We start from the raw sequence: 18,929 nt of genomic DNA, 5'->3' as shown, positions 1-18,929 counted from the left end.
CTCCATCGTTTCGGCTCATTCTACGTTGGCGGGACTGTTCAAGTCCCGTGGACGCCACAATACCAACACACAACTTTGAATACTTCATTTCCCTTCTACGGGAATTTTTTGGTTCGTTAGAACCTGCATTCTTGTTATTATTCTTTGTTGCCAACCCAAACGAATGTGACATGGCATATGATGATTACAAAAGCATGGATTCCATGCATGTCACTAACAATTGTGAATGCACATGACGCATACTTCCAATTTGCATTGTCCAAATGTTGCACAAGGTTTTCATAAACAAAATATAATTACAAAGTTGAAGTAAATTTGACTCCCATAAACCCCGGGTACAGCTCTGTTGAACAGTAAAGGGTTAATCTTTTTTACAAAAGTTTTCTCGTCTTACTTGCAGGAGTATACATGCCTGATTCTTTTTTTTTCTTTTCTTTTTTTTTTTGCGATCTCATCTGGCTCTTTTATTTACCCAACATCATAGGAGATTGTTTGTTTGTTTGTTGTGTGCCTGTGCACTTTTAGAGTAAGCTGATGCACTTCTGCATGCAGTATGTATGTAAGGGCCCTGCTTTTGTGCTTTAAAATTAAGCAAAATATCCCAGGATTAATTTATACAAACGATGGAGGTTGTAAAGATAGAAAGGAGAGGATCATTTTTCTTTGGGGCAGTGGCCTCCTGCAATGTCTGCTCATGCCAAGGTAATCAAGTGATAATCATTGATAAGTGGCTTTCCACATGTTACTTGCACATGGAAGGGGTTTGAGCAAATAATAATAATAAAAAAAGGACCATGCATCCTGAAGCTCACCTAGATCAGGAGCAACAGTCACTCAAACCGAATCAGACCCACTACGACCCTGATTTATTTACTTATGTATTATTATAAAAAAAATTTTTAATGACATGAACAAACTTTGGTACATCACGGGTGATGAAGGTCGTGGTCAATTTTTATTGAAATTGTGTGTGTAGTTTCGGAGAAGAGAGCAAATACCTATTTTGGGGTGGGTCAAAAAACCCCCGTAGACCCCCTTAATGAGTGCAAATTTTGATGCGGTCAATACACCTTCGTTAGGCATCAGATGTGAAGTTTGTGGCCAAGTTTCATCAAAATCGTTTGTTTGGTTCAAGCGAAAATGACTGAAGTGTTTACAGACTGACTGACTTACTCACTTGCGCACACTGCTCGGTCGCATAAGCTCACCTGATTATAGTCCAGGTGAGCTAAAAATGAACTAGAAAATGTAATTTTATGTGAATGCATCAATGGATATGCCTCTGCACGGGATAGATATCATCGCACTGTTGGGTTTGATCTCGATTGAAGGTCACATATAAATTAAATGTCAGATGAGTAGAAGAGACACTAACAGATGCTTCTAACTCGAGTTATGGTCTGCAAAATGTTTTTCAAAGCGCACATGACCTTTGACCTGTGCAACCCAAAGTGTAATCGGCTCATTTTTGTGGAACAGTACTGCATATACTTGTGCCAAGTTTGATCAAAATCTCTTCAATAGTTCACAATTTGTTGTCGTAACAGCCTATAACGAACAATTGGACAGACCATCCGAGCACGCAATGCCTCTGACCTTCGGCTGCAGAGGCATAAAAAGGAAGAGAACGAGGGAGAGTGTGTTAGTAGAAGAGTGGTGTAGGAAGATGGTACAGATAGAACTCGAGGAAGAAATGAAAGGTGCCTTTGGAGTTGGGGGAGACCCGCAGGCAGAAGAATTGACGTTTCGGTCAGAATTGGTCCCCAATATTAATATTATGGTCTTTAAAGAAAACTCTTTCAATTGAGAAACCAGTGACTTGTACAGGGAAAATGAAAATGCTCTCCATGAGCCGTTTCCCATTTGGTGATGTGCTGCTCTACAACGAATTGTATACTGTAACTACACTGTATTTAAATTGTGCTTTTGACACAAAAATGCTGATACAACTTCCTCCATGCAGTGGTGATGCTCTTTGCTGCTCGTACACTTCTGGTCTATATCATGGGCCTCTGACCATGTCTTTCCCTCCATCTTGTTGCATGTAACATTGGAGGCCAACGTCACACAGCTTGTTATCAACCTTGTCTGCATGTGGTTTCCTCTTCCCTATTGGCCAGGATGGCGATTCTGTCACTTTCAAAAAGCACCCACTGCAGTGGACTCTCCAATTTAAACAATAATTCAAATAAGATCCTGCTTAGAAAATGCACCAATTTTAATACAGTACTTCTAATTTGAACAGGCTGATTTTTGGTGGTGGTAGTGGTGTTGGTGCTGTTACAGTTGGAACTATAACTTCTGCTGTGTAGTATATGGCAATTAAAACCCATTCACTTGTGCTTGTATTACTGTACGTTTCAATTGGCTTGCCTTGACCTGGAAACACCAACAGCTCATGATTATGTTGATTATGATGATGATGGACGTACAAACATGAAATCTTGCAAATTGAAATGAAAAGGGCGTTGGTTACTTGCAAAAAAAAAAAAGTTGCTGATTAGCTTGATGGGGATTGCGATAAAGCCATTATAGAAGGTGGCAATAGATAAATGCTATAGGGTGCAACCATGGTAACCACATTTCATTCCTGTCCATTGGCCCACATTCAACAAAAATCTTGTTGCACTTTAAACAGAGCAGAGTATAGTAGACTATCATTATATGAGATCTGCTCACAGATAAGTAGGTGAATTTGGGTCAATAGACAGGAAGTTTTGCGTTGTCATGCAATATAGTTTCAGTATTTTATTGTGTGGCCACTGGCCAGAAGTCTTTTTAGGAATGTGGTTACACACATGTTGTAGCTTCTGAGTGCTGAGCTTTTTCAACAGCAACTAGACCCGCACTCGGTATAGCGCATACCTCCACCAGACTGAACAGTTTATGTTTTGTATCGCACTGATGGGCTGGGTCTGCATCCGAACCTGAACCAAAATCAAATCTCTTTGTTCTAGTCAAACGCCCAACCTGTCCACCAAATATCATCCGAATCCTTCCACAACTTATTGAGATATCCTGCTCGTAGACAGACGGGTGAAAACATAATCTCCGTCCGCCTTCGGTGGTGGAGGTAATTAAAACCTGAGTGCCAAACCTGGAGCAGTCATTCTGGGTGGGCCAACATGGGAAAACTGCACCAATAGTTTCACTGAGAACTTGCAAACACATCAACACGCTTCCCAAATTTACCAACTATTGGCGGCTGACGGAACATCTTCGAAGTCGCATACTGTACTCACCTTAAAGGTATCTTAAGATGCAGCAAATTTTGCTTCTTGTCTGGGCTAAATTCCTGACCGAACTATAAACTCATCCTGATGTTTAGCAGGCCAGGTGTTGCATCATTGAGTATTGTCGGATGAGATGTTGAGCTAGGGTTCTGCCTGACATAAATTGTTGCGTTAAAATTTGCTGCATCTTTTGCAAAGAGTAGGCCATTGTGTGCTCGCATCCCGAGTACTGCTTAGAAACCATTGACAAATTGCCCAGTGTATTCCCATGCCAAGATGCTGCCTCGACAGGACTGACGACGTTGAAAGGGTTCATGGACTCATCATCATCATCATCATCATCATCACGCACTCTGCATTAACTTAGGAGGATATTAATAGGCAATGGACACAGTTTATGGGATTTTAAACTGACGTCACAGCATCATGAGGCAAGTGCTTGGATTATATCACTATTTTGTTACACTGCATGTTTCTGCTGTTCTTTTCTTGCGTATGGAAGCTTGGCTGCCAGGTCGCTATCATTTCTTGGAAGCGTTGCTGTGCCGCTGATGCTGTGTTCCTCTACCAGTAAACTGGTACTCATTTTGCCAACCTCGGAAGGACGACAGGCTGAGTCGAACCCACCTGGTGTTAATTCAGCAACCAATGGGGATTGAACTCAGGACCTTAAGATCCTAAGCCAGCCCCCCTCGCCATTAAGCCAACACCAGGCTTATCATGTTACTGCTAACTCCATCTGCTTCATTAGTCATGAACTGTAGCAACACATTAAATGATTCTTCAAGCTGTACATCTGCTTCATTGTTATCCACCTTGTGTTCTGTATCAATGGTATTGTTCTCCCTTTACCCCCCTCTCTCTTGCCTCACATCATGTACTGTACTTCCTCTTTTCCAGATCAAAACTGAGGCTCCTTTGACACCACCCTATTGCCATGGCGATTTGCTCACACCTCCCATGATTACCCAGCCTGTAACTGATCTGAAGATTGAGTTACAGCCAACAAATGGTACCTTTGTGCACCTGTGATCCATTCGTTATTTGAGGGTTATAAACTGTATCTATCACTAACAGTTCTGCCAATTATAGTGTGGCCTTCCTTCTTTTTGCCTCAAATAATCTGTTGATAAAACTTTTGATGATGAAAGTCTGACAAATGGTGCAGAAGTACATTTACCTTTGAGAAACTTCGTGCAGGTTTGATCCTTTTTTTTAATGGAAAACGCCCCGATCAAGGCATAAAGCCACTCAAGGTAAGGAGCTAAAGTAAGGTTGGATAAAGATAAGGATAAAGCAAAACAAAATGGAAGAAAGAGAAAAATAGCAAAAAATATCCAAGACACAGGAAGTAGAAGTCAGGTGAAATGCAATGTAACCTCAAAGATGTAAGAAGTAGGAATTGACATTCCCCTTAAAGCTCGGTTGATCGTATGATAATGGGAAGCACGGTACAGGTAGTGAAGTCCAAAGCGAGACGGTTTTATCCCTTGTGCTATCTGCACAGCCTTTCGGTCTCCACTTTGGATCAGCTAAAGTGCATGGGTGTGCAGAGATGGCAAACAGAGTCTTGCGTCCAAACACTCATACAGGAGGAAACAAGTTGGAACATCCACCAGAACATTTGCCATGAAAATAACTGTAGAACAGACTAAGGATGGCAACTGACCTACGGTGAGAGAGCGGTTTGAAGAGTTGAACCCATCTCTCTGCACCAGCAGGGTTCTCACGATGCAGGGTTCTGTTTGTTCACTGGGTTCCGTTTGCTTAACTATAAAGCTGTCAACTTGGTGCTTCACAAGCAGGATCTTGCAGTGCGCACTTTGTCGGATACATGCTCTATTAGCTGGGGACGTTTCTGCTTCATTAGTTGGTGGAAGTTGAAGGTCCAAAAGTCTTTCGATAAAGTACTAAAAAAAAAATCATCTCTTCTAAAATAACTAGAATCAGGTCATTCTCCTTCCCTACCCAAAATCTATTCTCCCAGTGGTTTAGGAGTGGATACAAGACACACACACACACACACACACACACACACACACACACACACACACACACACACACACACACACACACACACACACACACACACACACACACACACACACACACACACACACACACACACATATATACGACTATAATTGAACCCATGGCTTTGCTGACGGTAGTTGAACAACATAACTTGTATATGCTACAGTACAGTAATATAGTTTATTGACCGTCAATATTTGCAATTCCTTTTATTCCAGAAACATTTTGTTTACTGCTACCAACCCAACATTAATCCTCGCTATAATTCACGAACCGGTGTATGTGTGCTTGTTACTTACGAAATCTAAAGATTTCATAAGTATATTGATCACTTCCGTCATCTGTTTGTGTGTGTGTTTGTGTGTGTGTTTGTGTGTGTGTTTGTGTGTGTGTTTGTTTGTTTGTTTGTTTGTAGGCACGATAACTCGAGAACGGAAGAAGCTACCAATGTCAAATTACACCACGTGATTCAGGAGGGTGATGGCTAGTGCTGATTAGATTTTGGTCAAAATCGGTCAAAGGTCAAGGTCACAGTGATTTCATACATTCGATTTTTGATGGTTTGGTACAGAATCATCGTTGAAACTTTTGGTTTGCGTCGCTACCTTCTCTAGAGACAGCTTTTATTAGACAAGATGAGAGGTCAAGTTGACAATTTCATAAGTACCAGTCTATGACTGCTTGTTTGTGTATTTGTAGGCACGATAACTCGAGAACGGAAGAAGCTACCAATGTCAAATTACACCACGTGATTCAGGAGGGTGATGGCTAGCGCTGATTAGATTTTGGTAAAAATCGGTCAAAGGTCAAGGTCACAGTGAGGTCAAACATCCAAAACATGATAACTCGAATGGAAGAAGCAACCAATGTCAAATTACACCACGTGATTCAGGAGTGTGATGGCTAGCGCTGATTAGATTTTGGTCAAAATCGGTCAAAGCTCAAGGTTATATGAGGTCAAACATCCAAAAAAAAGTTATAACTCGAGAACAGAAGAAGCTACCAATGTCCAATTACACTACGTGATTCACGAGGGTGATGACTAGTGCTGATTAGATTTTGGTCAAAATCGGTCAAAGGTCAAGGTCACAGTGAAGTCAAACATTCGATTTTTGATGGTTTGGTACAGAATCATCGTATAAACTTCGAGTTTGCGTCGTTACCTTCTCTAGAAACAGGTTTTATTCGACAAGGTCAGAGGTCAAGTTGACGATTTCATAAGTACCAGTCTATGACTGCTTGTTTGTTTGTTTGTTTGTTGTGAGCCGATTACATTCAGACTTGCTACATAGGATCAGCATGATCCCAATTAATGTATAGGGGTTTTTTCTTTGCCAGTTGTCTTGGGGAAGGGGAGGAGGTAAGGTGGGGGGCGGGTTCAAATTCTCTATGTAAATGTGTATCGTGTAGCACCACCTTCAGGTGTGGGAGGGTATTACAAGTGTCAACCATTTACAGTCCTGCATTCCTGTCCCCACGTTTTCCAGTGCAGTGAGGTGTTTTGAATTATCAACAGTGGGTATGTTTTTGCTTCATGCACGTAACCCGGGTTTTTGGGGTTTTTTGTTTTTTCCCTGACACCGAGCTGTCAGTTGCCTATACACCACCCAAATAAAGGTATGCATCAGAAGAACATGTTGCATGCTTGGAACAGGATCGCCCGTAGGGCGGGTACTCCGCTAGTTTTAGTAATACGCACACTTCTTCGCCAAAAATCAGCATTATGAATTTGTTTTATGTTCCCAAGGATCAGACGTTGCGTTTTTTTATATTTTTTTGTTTTCTCTCAAGTTACAAAATGCTCTTCTCATTATCGTGAACAATACACCGCTGTGAAGGCTTAGCCCAGCACGAGACATAACGCCTTGATGACGTCCCAGACGTAATACCATTTTACTACACCGCAATCTTACGAAATCTCTCATCCTCATGTCTGGTGTCTGGTATTTAGCCCATCGCCGACTAGTGTCAGATAGTCAGATATATTTTGGTTATAATGGTGTTCAACTACCGTCAGCGAAGCAATGGGATGGCTTGAGTGCTGGATACCGGGATGACATGTGCACGTCCGAAGAGGCCTAGCCTAGTGTCAGATGTTCTGCCGCAATGATGCCCCAGCAACAAGAGCGTGACAGACAGAGGGTGAACGTTGAAACCCGGCTACTTTAATAATTAGATAACTCGATCTTGATCAGGTGACCCAAGTTGTATTTTATAAATTTACCTTTTCTTTGTTTTTGTTGGAGGAACTTGCACACCAAGTCATGCCGGTGCCATTTTTTTTTTCTTCTTTCAAACATCACCGTGCTTGTAGGATGGCTTCGAGGTAGGCACACTTTCCTCTAAGCTGTCTCTCCTGGGTTTGAATCTCGGCCCATCTATAAACTGTCATCCTGGTGTTTCACAGGCAGGGTGATTTATCCGTGTGTGCCGTCACATGGATGGATGTTGAACATCCCATATGCCAGCATGAGTTGGTGGACATTAAAGATACCATGGTGTCCTTCATGAAGAGGCATCCTGAATAAATTCCACATTCCTTCCCTGACCTACAGAGAGCATTGCATCAGCGGCATAGCCGCATCCTCAGCCAATGATGCGACCCTGCATACAAAAGAAGACGAAAACTCGTAACCCGCGTTTTGTTGTTGCTTTTGATTAGCCCCAGTCTGTTCTGCTCGAACAGACCCATGGTACGGAGATAGCCGACCGATCTCCCAGGAGAGTCCCAGAGATCCCTGACATCTAAGATTTGTGCTCTTGCCTTCATAGAGCCAGGGCCTTCCACAATGTGTTTTCTTTTGTGTGGGGCGGCCTGGCGGAGGTAGCAGGTGTCGTTGAGTCTATGTTTGTACTGTAAAAGCTGTGAGTGGTGTCCATAGCGGAGGTGTGAAAGGTGAACACAATTGGACCTGGGAAGTAAGTTCTCTGTCATAGTTGGGTGGGGGGTTAGTGCCCAGGATACTGTTTGGCCCAGCTTGTTGATTGCATTTATGGTGATGGGTTATGGATGTTTTTTGTAGTTGTTGTTGATCGGTGGTGGGGAATGTTTTGAAGAATGTCATTGTCATGTCAACTTTGTGATTATGGTTTAAGCTGCAAGAAACTGCGTACCTCATGTTCAAGTGGTCTTTGATTTATTTATTTTTAGCATTTTTGTGTACGTGTGTAGGTGCTCCAAGGGTGTGATTAATGTGCAACCTGTGTGTAATGCGTGAATGTAACGTGTTGATGTGTGGCGCACATTAAGTTGTTTCTTCTGTTGTGCATGATTTTCAAATGTTTTAGGTTCCAGATTGCTGAATGTTTTGATTTGCCGTGAAGTTATTTTGAGCGAAATTGAAATTGATTGTTTAAGTAATCTGTTAACTGTACTTTTGGAAGTTTATTCTCCTCTCTTCTATATAGTGTGGTTCTCCTATATTCTCCTATATAGTGTGGTTATAATATAATTAATAGGCTGACGCTCAACGATTTAAATCATAACCGCACTAGAAATCGAAGTGTCAGCATCACAGTCATACCGAAGAAAAAAACCAAAAAAAAAACCAGGGAGTCTGGAACACTGACGCTAACCATTACATTGACGTGTTTCGACTTATGAGTAATGTATGCCGACGTGTGTCAACGATCGTGTAGCGTGCCTACAACTTATGCCAGCGTATGCGGAATGTGTGTCATACGTTGAGAAATTTTCAACATGCTGAAAATTTCTCGACGTACTATGACGTATGCCAGCGTACTACGATGTATGCCAATGTGCTTTTAACATATACAAAACTTACCCATGACGTATTAGACATGTGCCAGCTTGGTTCGGCAAAAATTTTTCATACGTCGGCATACGCTGGCTAAAACGTCAAGGTGTGACAGCGGCTTCACACTTCGATGTCTAGTGCGGTTATGATTTGAATCGTCGAGCCGCAGCCTATGAATAGCCTACGCCACGTGATCGTCGGCGATACGCTGCCGCGCTATGCATAAGTTAGACTATCGTTGGGCATAGGTTGTGAACGCCGACAACACGCTCAGCATTCGTTGGTATAAGTTATCTATATGTGATTAAAACGTTCTGTGTACGTTACTAATACGTTATGCATACGTCCAACACGTTATTATACGCCCAAAACTTTAAAAAACATCAATAGTTCAGCGTACGCCAGCATTTTACATACATTTTGAGACCTTGCCATACACTGGCTAAAATGTCAAGGTGTGACAGCCCCTTTAGTATGGGCTCTGTAAGAAATCCCCTGCTTCTTCTTGAACGCGTCGAACCAAACATTAGAAAACTTGACGTCGGCGTTGGGGTACTTCTCACTGCACTGTTGGTTGGCTGGTGTCTTGAACCACCAATGCTTCGCTCTCGGTCCTTGAGCACGCATCTGTTTAAACTCTGCAACAAGTTTGTTTTCCATGTACAGGTAAAAGGCCAATTTTCTGCCCCCTATCTTCTTCGAAACTCTTGCAGTCTGAACAATTATTTCCTCCTCCTTCAACATTCGCATCTGAGTCCTCGTGTTAAGTCCCAATTTCTTACACGTCTGTTACTGGTTCTTGCAAGAGTTGTAAAACGCGATGATCTCGATCTTCTTTTCACGGGTGTGTGATCGACTCTTCACTGGCTTGCCCATCTTGATCGTAATGAAAAACGGTGTTTTACGACCCTTTATCATAAAGGTTCTTAAAACACTCTTTTACGATCCTTGATTTTATTTATTTTTTTACGTTTTGAATGTACAACCTCATTATTATTATTTATTTATCATTTTATTATTATTTATTTTATTTTTTTAAATTATTATAATTTATTTATTTTAAATATACAATGTCAAAAGCTCTTGTAAGTACCAGTATCAGATGTGTAAGAAATCTGGACTTAAAGTTTGTGCCAATGAAACGTGAAATACTGTCGTGCTTGGGTTGATAATATTTTCAGTTTTCGAAGCCGTACGATGACGTTTTTTTATCTGCGCTTATTTAAAATGGAGATATCGAATAGGACGGCCCGTGTGCGCTTATTTTTCATATGCGCTTGTATTCACACACGTGCTTATTATAATCCAGATTTTATATATTTATTTAAAGAAACAAAATCTTTTTAATATTCCACTCATTCTTGCAATTTTAGCACAGACTTTCATAAATTTCAATGGTGTCGCATTGTTTGTAGCAAAAGGCTATTTTTCTTTCTTTCTTTCTGCTACAGTGTCCTTGTCTCCACTTACCACTACTGCAAAAGTATGCAACCCTGATGCTGCCACCACAATTTCAAGAGATGTCACAAAAGGCATCACATTAACCTCTCACGGTGGTCCGATGACAAACGGAACTAATGGAGTGAAGGACGCTGTAATACCATTGGGGAATGGACTGAATAAGGTCACCGTGCCAGCAAAGCTGAACGTTGACACGAGTATTTCCACAGTGAGAGGAGAGAAGCTTTTGGAGAGTATGCCTCCCCTTTCGGCATCGGGAACACTGAAGAGATTAGGAGATGTAATAGCGAATACAAGGGCAGCCAAGACTTTGCTAATCCAAACGGTTTCCTCACAAACAGCGCAACACAGTGGAGGTGAGTGTTTAACCAACCAACACTTGACAGTCATATTTTTATTTCCTCTGTTAGTCGTACACTCTGATTATTACGACGTTGTGCTCTTCATCTAGCTTCTCCTGTGACACTGGAATCGCAGTCTCAACACCACCTGGTTATTCATTCCATGCCAGCGGTTTCCTCCACTTCCTCCTGCGTGACTCCAGCTACTGGTGCAACTGCCTCTTTGCTCGCAAGTCCCACCCTCACAACAACACCTAAACCCATCATTCCTTCTCCTGCAATCCAAACTCCCACATCATCACAGGCCGATGTAAGTATTTTATCATCGCTGCAACCAGTCAGGATAATTTGGGCCATTGAACGATTAACATTTTAACTCTTGCTCCTAACAGTGCTGCTCTCTACTGAGACGAAGAACAGACTTGAAAGTGATGTAACATAGATCAATCGCCATAAAATGTTATTAGCCCCCCCCCCCCTTAGGCCGTAGTCCGAAAGTTGGTGGACATTAAAGCAGGAGACGGGGGACTTATGGATCGGGTCTCGTCCGTCCGTGCATCCGTCCGTCCGTTCGCAGCCATATCTCGGACATGTTTCGACCAATTTTGTTCAAACTTGGTTTAAAGACAATACATGATCGTATACGTATGCACACCATTTTATTTCACGATTTGATCAAAGATGGCCGACTGGCAGGCGGTCATTGTAGTTGTAAAAACCCGATGTTGAACATTTCCTCATCCATTTCTCAGACATGCATTTACCAATCATGTTCAAACTTGGCACACATTTGCACATCATTATTTTTATTTTTAGATCAGATCCAAGATGGCTGATTGGTGGCCCTTTATTTTTATTTTTTTTACTTAAACGTGTCCACAACCCTTTCTCGGACATTCATGATCCAATTTTGTTCAAACTTAGCGCAAGCACAGTATATGATGACATACACTTGTACCTCACTTTATTTTGCAATCGGATCAAAGATGGCTGACTGGTAAACTTGTGGCCATTTTGGTTGTAAATAAATAAGGGCTAGCCCTTTAACTCCATTCAGCAAAATTGCTAAAACAACCGTGGCTGTGACATTTTATGTCTTCTACTCCTTGTTTTTCGATAGAAATGTATCGTACTAAAATACACAATGCAAAACCCCATCCCTAACTGTCGCAAGCATTGTTTATATTAATACTCTCTTCTTCTTCTTCTTCTTCTTCCTCCTCTTCCTCTTCCTCTTCCTCTTCCTCTTCCTCTTCTTCTTCTTCTTCTTCTTCTTCCACAACCTTTATATTCGGACTCGGCTCTTTTATATAGACAATCCGGATCTCCTTAAATACTAAGCACTTGTACACATCCTCGCATCGAGGGAGCCTTTTGAGAGCGTCTATCATGAACTTTTAAATATATTCGGACATTTGCTTTAAAGTTTTGAAAAGTTCACGTTGCTATTTAAAGATTATTCCATTTAATGTATTGTAAATTAGTAAATACATTATTTATTTCGTAAATACACTGACGCGTCTCGCTATTGGCTTAATCAAGGCACGTGACAAAATATCGGAAGTTGTTGTTGTTGTTTTTTTGTTTGTTTTTTTTAGCCGACAAAACCTTTAGGACGCTGCTCTTGGACACATTTGTCCTTGTTTTTAATCAGCCCCCATGACCCCACCTCCTCTGGCCTGGCCCCTAGGGGTCATATCAAAAATCCGACAGTGTTGTGCACTTCCCCAATCCCCGTACATATATTTACTATGTCCCAACGTTTCAAGTTCCTATCTCAAACGGTGTAGGAGGAGCTATTTTGACCCCCTATCCACTAAGCACCCCTACCCCCCAAGCACCCTCTGATCATCATGTGTTTAAAAAAATATGTTGTTAAATGTATAACTCATGAATATGTTTGATTTAAAAAGCTATAAGACTTTTTTATCGACCCCCATGACCCTAACCTCTCTGGCCAGGCCCCTAGGGGTCATATAAAAAAATCCGAAAGTGTTGTGCACTTCCCCATACATATATCTACAATGTCCCAAAGTTTCAAGTTCCTATTTCAAACGGTGTAGGAGGAGTTACAGGGTAAGACAGACGGACGTACGGTGGAGACAATCACAATATTCCCGCTTTTCTTCGAAAGCGCGGGAATAATCTATCTATAATTCCAGCAATGTCTGTCTGTCTGTCCGTCTGTTTGTCTGCGACTGCTGTTTCTCGACAACCACCAGTCAGATCGGATTGAAACTTGCCAGGAATATTGCCGGGGCCCCGCAGATGTGCCTTTTTCGAGGTTTGATGTCAATCGGACAAGCGGTTCGCAAGTTACGGCCATTTATCTGTCGACCAATGACAAGACACGGTGCTATGACGTCATGACTGACGTCACAATTAATGTTTATTTATTTATTATTTTTTTTATTATTATATTTTTTTTTGCACGATTGACGGTCTGATCTGATTGAAACTTGCCAGGATTATTGCTGGGGACCCGCGGATGTGCCTTTTCGAGGTTTGATATTAATCGGACGAGCGGTTCCCAAGTTACGGCCATTTATCTGTCGACCAATATCTGCGAGAGGGGGGGATGAGAGTGGGGGCGAGAGAGGAAGGGTGAGACTAGGGGGGGAGGGGGGCGAGAGAGAGGGGGCTCAAAGGTAAGTGGGATGAGAGTGGGGGCGAGAGAGGAGGGGGAAGAGAGGAAGGGTGAGACTAGGTGGGAGAGAGGGGGCGAGAGAGGGCTGCACATACTGGCACTCACCTACGGGCACGCACCTCCAGGCCCGCACCTACGGGCCCGCACTAGTAATATAATGTTTAAAAAAATTACAATAATATAAGCAAAAATTTTATTTTAAAAAAGAAGTTGTTTTCAACATCCTGTTGATTTCATCCATTTTTCGACCTGTCTGCTGATGCAGATTAACACCACACTTCACGAGCAAGACTAATTATTTGTTGTACATTGTTAAATGCTCAGCCTTGTTTATATTGTTTACACAAAGGTTCAAATTTTAACCCTTCATGTTAATAAACATTGAAAAAATTTTTGCACAATTGCCGTAAATTATCTGTAGAATTTAACCCAAAGTTTCTGCTCTTTATTCTGTTTGATTTATAAAAGGCAAAAATAAATATATGGAACTTTCGTGTTTATGGAAAAAAAAATTTCTAATCGTTTATGATACTTGTAATCATATTGAGATGTGTGTGCACGATTTCTGTTTCCGTTAATCTTCCCTGCTAAGTGAGCATTTTAATCGTTGCTTCGTCTCTCATTAAAGCCTCGGTTCCTTAAGAGGCAGCAGCGGATGATAAAGAACCGCGAGTCTGCCTGTCTTTCCCGGCGTAAAAAGAAAGAGTATTTGCAGGTATGATCCAAGTCTGTGTTATGCCATCTGTATGACTGCTTTCCCCTATGGCTTTTATTACACTCCCTTGCCGCCAGTGATCCCACAACTACACTTCCTTTTCACCGTCTTGCTTAACCCTCGCATCTTTTTGCAGGGCTTAGAGAACCAATTGCAAACTGCACTTTCTGAGAATGCGGCGCTGAGAGATGAAAATGTCCGTCTTCGCCAACAACTTCATTCTCTTACAGCTTCTGTGAGCATTTGAAAATTCTGTATCACTTTTCTTGGGTTAGGATTTGCACTCGGTGTGTTGTTTGCCCATCTGCCTGCACAGCAGGAGACAGGTTTTTGCAATTGCTTCTGTGTCTGTCTGTGTCTGTCCGGGCCATAACTTGTTCACCATTTGAGTTTTTGTCATCAAATTTTCAACAAACCTTAATATGATGAGAATATTGAGAACACAAATTGAAATTGGGCCAAAATGTCATGGCAAAGTCACAGTAAATGCAAATAGCTCTTTATTAATCCGTTCAATGCGTAAGACGGTCAGCTTTTAAAAAATCGTTTCCATATCTATTATAATACCAAGCTTGCACACTAAAAACTCGGCTCGCCGTCACACGATCCCTATGAAATTGCTGCGGCACTTAGCGGACATGCCGACAATGTTTGGGAAGTCTTGGCGTTCCATAGTACCACTTGCATTTTGCACAATGCGTATTTTTGTCATTCCCCATGTACGGTCTGTCGTCTGCTACCAGCAATGTTGTACTGCTATCCCGTGCATGTGCACGGGTATCGCTAGTTTCTTTAATTTGTCTGCTTGCATCTTGAGATGCTCATTCTCAATTGCGATTTTGGCTTAAATAATTCAAATGGTTTTGATGCAAGTGTATTGAAATATGTCAGTTGGCTAACTAGTATCCCAAAAGTTAGGAGTTCGTTATTAATGCAACGGTATTATGGACTTGGATTTTAAGCTTTTGGAAACTAATACAGGCTCAGGAGAATCACCATTGTTATACAAGAGCTTTACTCGAATGAGCCTTTGTGCGTAATCCTTTGACAAACATCGAGTGAAAAATCTACAAAATGGGCATCTCGGGTCAAAATGATTGATTGTTCATCACACGTCTTCAGATTGTTCCGGAATTGTTAAATGAGGCCAAGTGTGCAGGGAATTGCTTGGGAAGCCTTTTTATTGAAAATGTTATTTTCTGGGCATGTATAACTTTTTGGGGGGATTTGTTTATGTATTTACAGAATGGACAATTTAAAGAAGGCAGTGTGAAGAAAGGCGTTTGTCTGGCAGTCTTCTTGCTCTGCGTTCTCATCACGTGTAAACCGTTTGGGTGGGTGATCTCTGACGTGGTGTGACTAATTGTACTTCATGCTATTAATTTTTTGGCCTTTCTTCTATCCATGTTTACTACACATCACCCTTGTGAATGCTTTATCCTCACCCTCTGTGCCATCGCCATTAAGCCGATTCTCCATACCTGTTACCTTTCCACTTTCAGGTTGATTGATCTGGGTGGTTCCAAGTCAGAGGTCATGGTTCTCCACCCAGGGCGCCGATTGCTGGGTTATTCCTCAGAAGATGGACAAAACATTGTGGAAAGCGTCGTCCAGTCATCGTCTTCAGATGAAGATTACAGGTGTGAAGTGTGAAGCAACCATTCTCGTATTTCTTCTTCTCTACCGCTGCGGACGATAAATTGTTTGGATCGTTCACGTCAAATCGATTGGTGATGTTCTCAGATTTTATATGATTATATACATCTGGCACATTCATTTGGGTTTGTTTGATGGTTTTACGGTAGCAAGAGGTCGCCTGTGTCCATGAAATAACTTATGACATATTTCATGTTGAAAATTCGCCAATAATGCTCCTTTTGTTGACACAACATGTTTTGACCCTTGACCTTGACCCCACACAACCCAGAGAGATGATTTTGGTCTGAAATGAAAGCTGAGATGTAGCCCGATCTATTTATTTTACATTTCATTGTAGTTTACTTTTATTCGATACCAAAGTTGCGTTCCCCTGACCGTTGACCTAAGGTCACAAAAATGTCTTCAATTTGGACAATTCCCCTCGTTAGCAAGGCCAAAATATGTACAACTTTACCCACCCCCCCTCTCCCCACCAAAAAGAAAAGAAATTGGGAGTGGTATCTTGATCACTGGACTTGTGCCACCATTTCTGATTTTTGTGAGAAAATTGTTCCAACTGGACCACATGGTGAGTGGTATCTGTTGTTCTTGCCTGTTAAAATTCCTCCGGCTATCGACGACGGAATCATTGTTGCCCGAGAATCTTTTTCACAGTCATCACAGTCGGGAGGACGTGAGACATTGCGCATAAACAAGACATTACTATGGAGCGTCACTGATCCAGATATATTCTGTCACGATTGGAGGGGGAGCAGTGATAATGGAAAGGGATCAACTGACATAGGATGCAACAAAACCACCAGTATGAGCATTTGGTCTGTCAAAGTAGTACAAATAACTGTAACGGCACTCGGTAGAGCGCATACCTCTGCCAGGTTGAACAGTTTACATTTTGTATCCCAATCGTAGGCCGGATCTGGATGCGGACCTGAACCAAAATCCTCATCCACTTAGTCTTGTCATAACTTGTCCACAACGTTTTGAGATATCGTTTTTGGACCGATCTCTCAACGGTGAATAATCACTTGACAGTTTAAAATTCTCGTGTCAGGATGCTGGCTGCTTCTTCACCAAAATCGAATCAATTCGTCCTTGTCACACACAACCCGTGCACCAAATTTTGGGCGAATCCATTTGTTAAGTCTTTGAGATATCCTGCTTACAGACAGACGGGTGAAAACACAACCTCCGTCCACCTGTGATGGCAGAGGTAACCAGGGGGGAAAGCAAGTGTATCCAGCATATCCTGTGAAATAAAATTTTGTTTGACGGATTACATCTGGGGATGAGGCTGTCGGGAGAGATCTGTCATCGGTGCATGAGCCTCTTGTGATTATGGACCAGAAGGAAAGGGTTGGATGGATTTATTTATTTATTTATTTGTATGCAGCTTTTGGCTGCATCATTTTTTTTTCTGAGGGCACGGCTGTGCCGCCGATGCAATTCCCCGTTGCCAGTACTCGTTTTGCCGATCTCAAAGATGACAGGCTGAATCAACCCATCCAACGACACAACAGAGGCTTGAACTTGAGACACTAAGATCTTAAGCCAGCTACGCCAATCGTTAAGCCAACACCAGGCTTGGTTGGGTGGATGATACATAACTGAGTGAAGGGTGGGAGGGCGATTTGTATTGAGGCCATGGGTGGGGGTGTGGGCAACACTAGTGATGGTACAGGTTGGGGGTAACAGCAGACGAGGTGGGAGGTGGTTGGTAGGGAAGGCTGGACTCTTGCGTCTGCATTTGTAGTAAGGCGATTCCCATTTCAGGATATTCTACTTGTAATTTGCTATTTGCTCACATCCGCATCATGGCTTGAATGAAAAGTAGTCGTTCAGGAAGTCTGGTGTACAGTGTGACCACTCCTCATTTTCATAAATGCCAAGGTGAGCCAATGAAAAAAGCCAAGAATTCTCAAGGTTTCGGAAAAGCGATGATAATAGAAAACCTATATGCCAAGAAAACCTATAGAAAACCAAGATGCCAAGGTGAACAACGAATAGCCAAGATCTTGTGAAAAAAGCCAAGGAGTGGTCACACTGCTCATGTAGTCTAACCCTCATGACTCTCAGAAATGGGCTTGTGTACTGCCCAGGACTAGAGAAAGGGGAAACAGGAAAGAGCATTGTGGGAAGATTGGAAAGGATTGGAGAGGAGGTATAAATGGCAAAAGGATTCGCCATGGCTCACATGAGGGAGGGTGACCACAATGACATGCATGAAAGGAAGCAAAATGTTTCTTTATTTTTTTATTTCTTTTTTTGATAATGGAGGAACAATTCATGAAGGAGAGAGAGAAGGAAGAAAGAAAGGTAAATAAGGGAGTTTGATCTTGCAAAGCAAATAAGGAGAATAAAGAGAAATGTATTTTGAAGGAAGATGTGCAGAAAGTGAAGGTCAGATGAAGAGTGAGCAGAACAATGGGTAGTATAGACAAGCTGCACATCATGCTGTGTTTCCCGAGCATGCAACGTGAAAGGATACGTACAAAACAATATGGCACCTGTACGCACATCAGTGGACATACTTACGTTTTGATGATTTAATGGTTGGAAACAAAAAGCAGACACCATGCAATCGGCGGATGTTAGCTTGCAGAATAATGCTGCACTTGCACACACATGCCGAAAACGGGAGGGTTGGGGAGGTGGGGATTTGGGGTGGTGGGGGAGGGGGGTGACATTAACCATTCTGATGAACTGTCCCACACTCTGCTACAGAGAATTTCTAAACGGGAGGGTTGGGGAGGTGGGGGTTGGGGGAGGGAGGTGACATTAACCATTCTGATGAACTGTCCCACACTCTGCTTCAGAGAATTTCTAAACGGGAGGCCCAGTTTGGCATCCATCTGAGGGACGGCACACCATTGATGAATCACCCTGCCTATGAAAATACCGGGATGAGAGTTTATATCTCAGTCGGGATTCAAACCCAGGCGAGCAGCTGAGAGGCGATTATGCGTACTCTTAGGTCTAGGCCATCCTTCTAGCCCCATTAAGTATTAAAATAGGTTATTCAATATCCTCTGTCACTTTAATCGATAGCAAGTTATCAATTAAGTTAATAATTAAATTGCACAG

General features: G+C 42.1%; 1 protein-coding gene across 3 annotated transcripts in view; it reads left to right on the top strand.

Annotated features, from left to right (window-relative positions):
• Positions 1 to 18,929, top strand: part of LOC147015337 (cyclic AMP-dependent transcription factor ATF-6 beta-like) — a 78,274-nt gene that overhangs the window by 35,999 nt on the left and 23,346 nt on the right. For all 3 annotated transcript variants that reach the window (XM_085850007.1, XM_085850005.1, XM_085850006.1), the window contains 7 exons: positions 4,134 to 4,245; positions 10,477 to 10,842; positions 10,938 to 11,137; positions 14,103 to 14,189; positions 14,326 to 14,424; positions 15,435 to 15,523; positions 15,692 to 15,829. In XM_085850007.1, the coding sequence (XP_085706133.1) occupies positions 4,134 to 4,245; positions 10,477 to 10,842; positions 10,938 to 11,137; positions 14,103 to 14,189; positions 14,326 to 14,424; positions 15,435 to 15,523; positions 15,692 to 15,829 (1,091 nt within the window). The remainder of the gene's footprint in view (positions 1 to 4,133; positions 4,246 to 10,476; positions 10,843 to 10,937; positions 11,138 to 14,102; positions 14,190 to 14,325; positions 14,425 to 15,434; positions 15,524 to 15,691; positions 15,830 to 18,929) is intronic.

The sequence above is a fragment of the Eptatretus burgeri genome, chromosome 12 (assembly GCF_056783735.1).
Source record: "Eptatretus burgeri isolate ZD-2024b chromosome 12, Ebu_testis_v1, whole genome shotgun sequence".
In the NCBI taxonomy this organism is placed as follows: domain Eukaryota; kingdom Metazoa; phylum Chordata; class Myxini; order Myxiniformes; family Myxinidae; genus Eptatretus; species Eptatretus burgeri.
The sequence above is the reverse complement of the archived record's forward strand: the minus strand, read 5'-3'. Positions and strand labels throughout refer to the sequence as shown.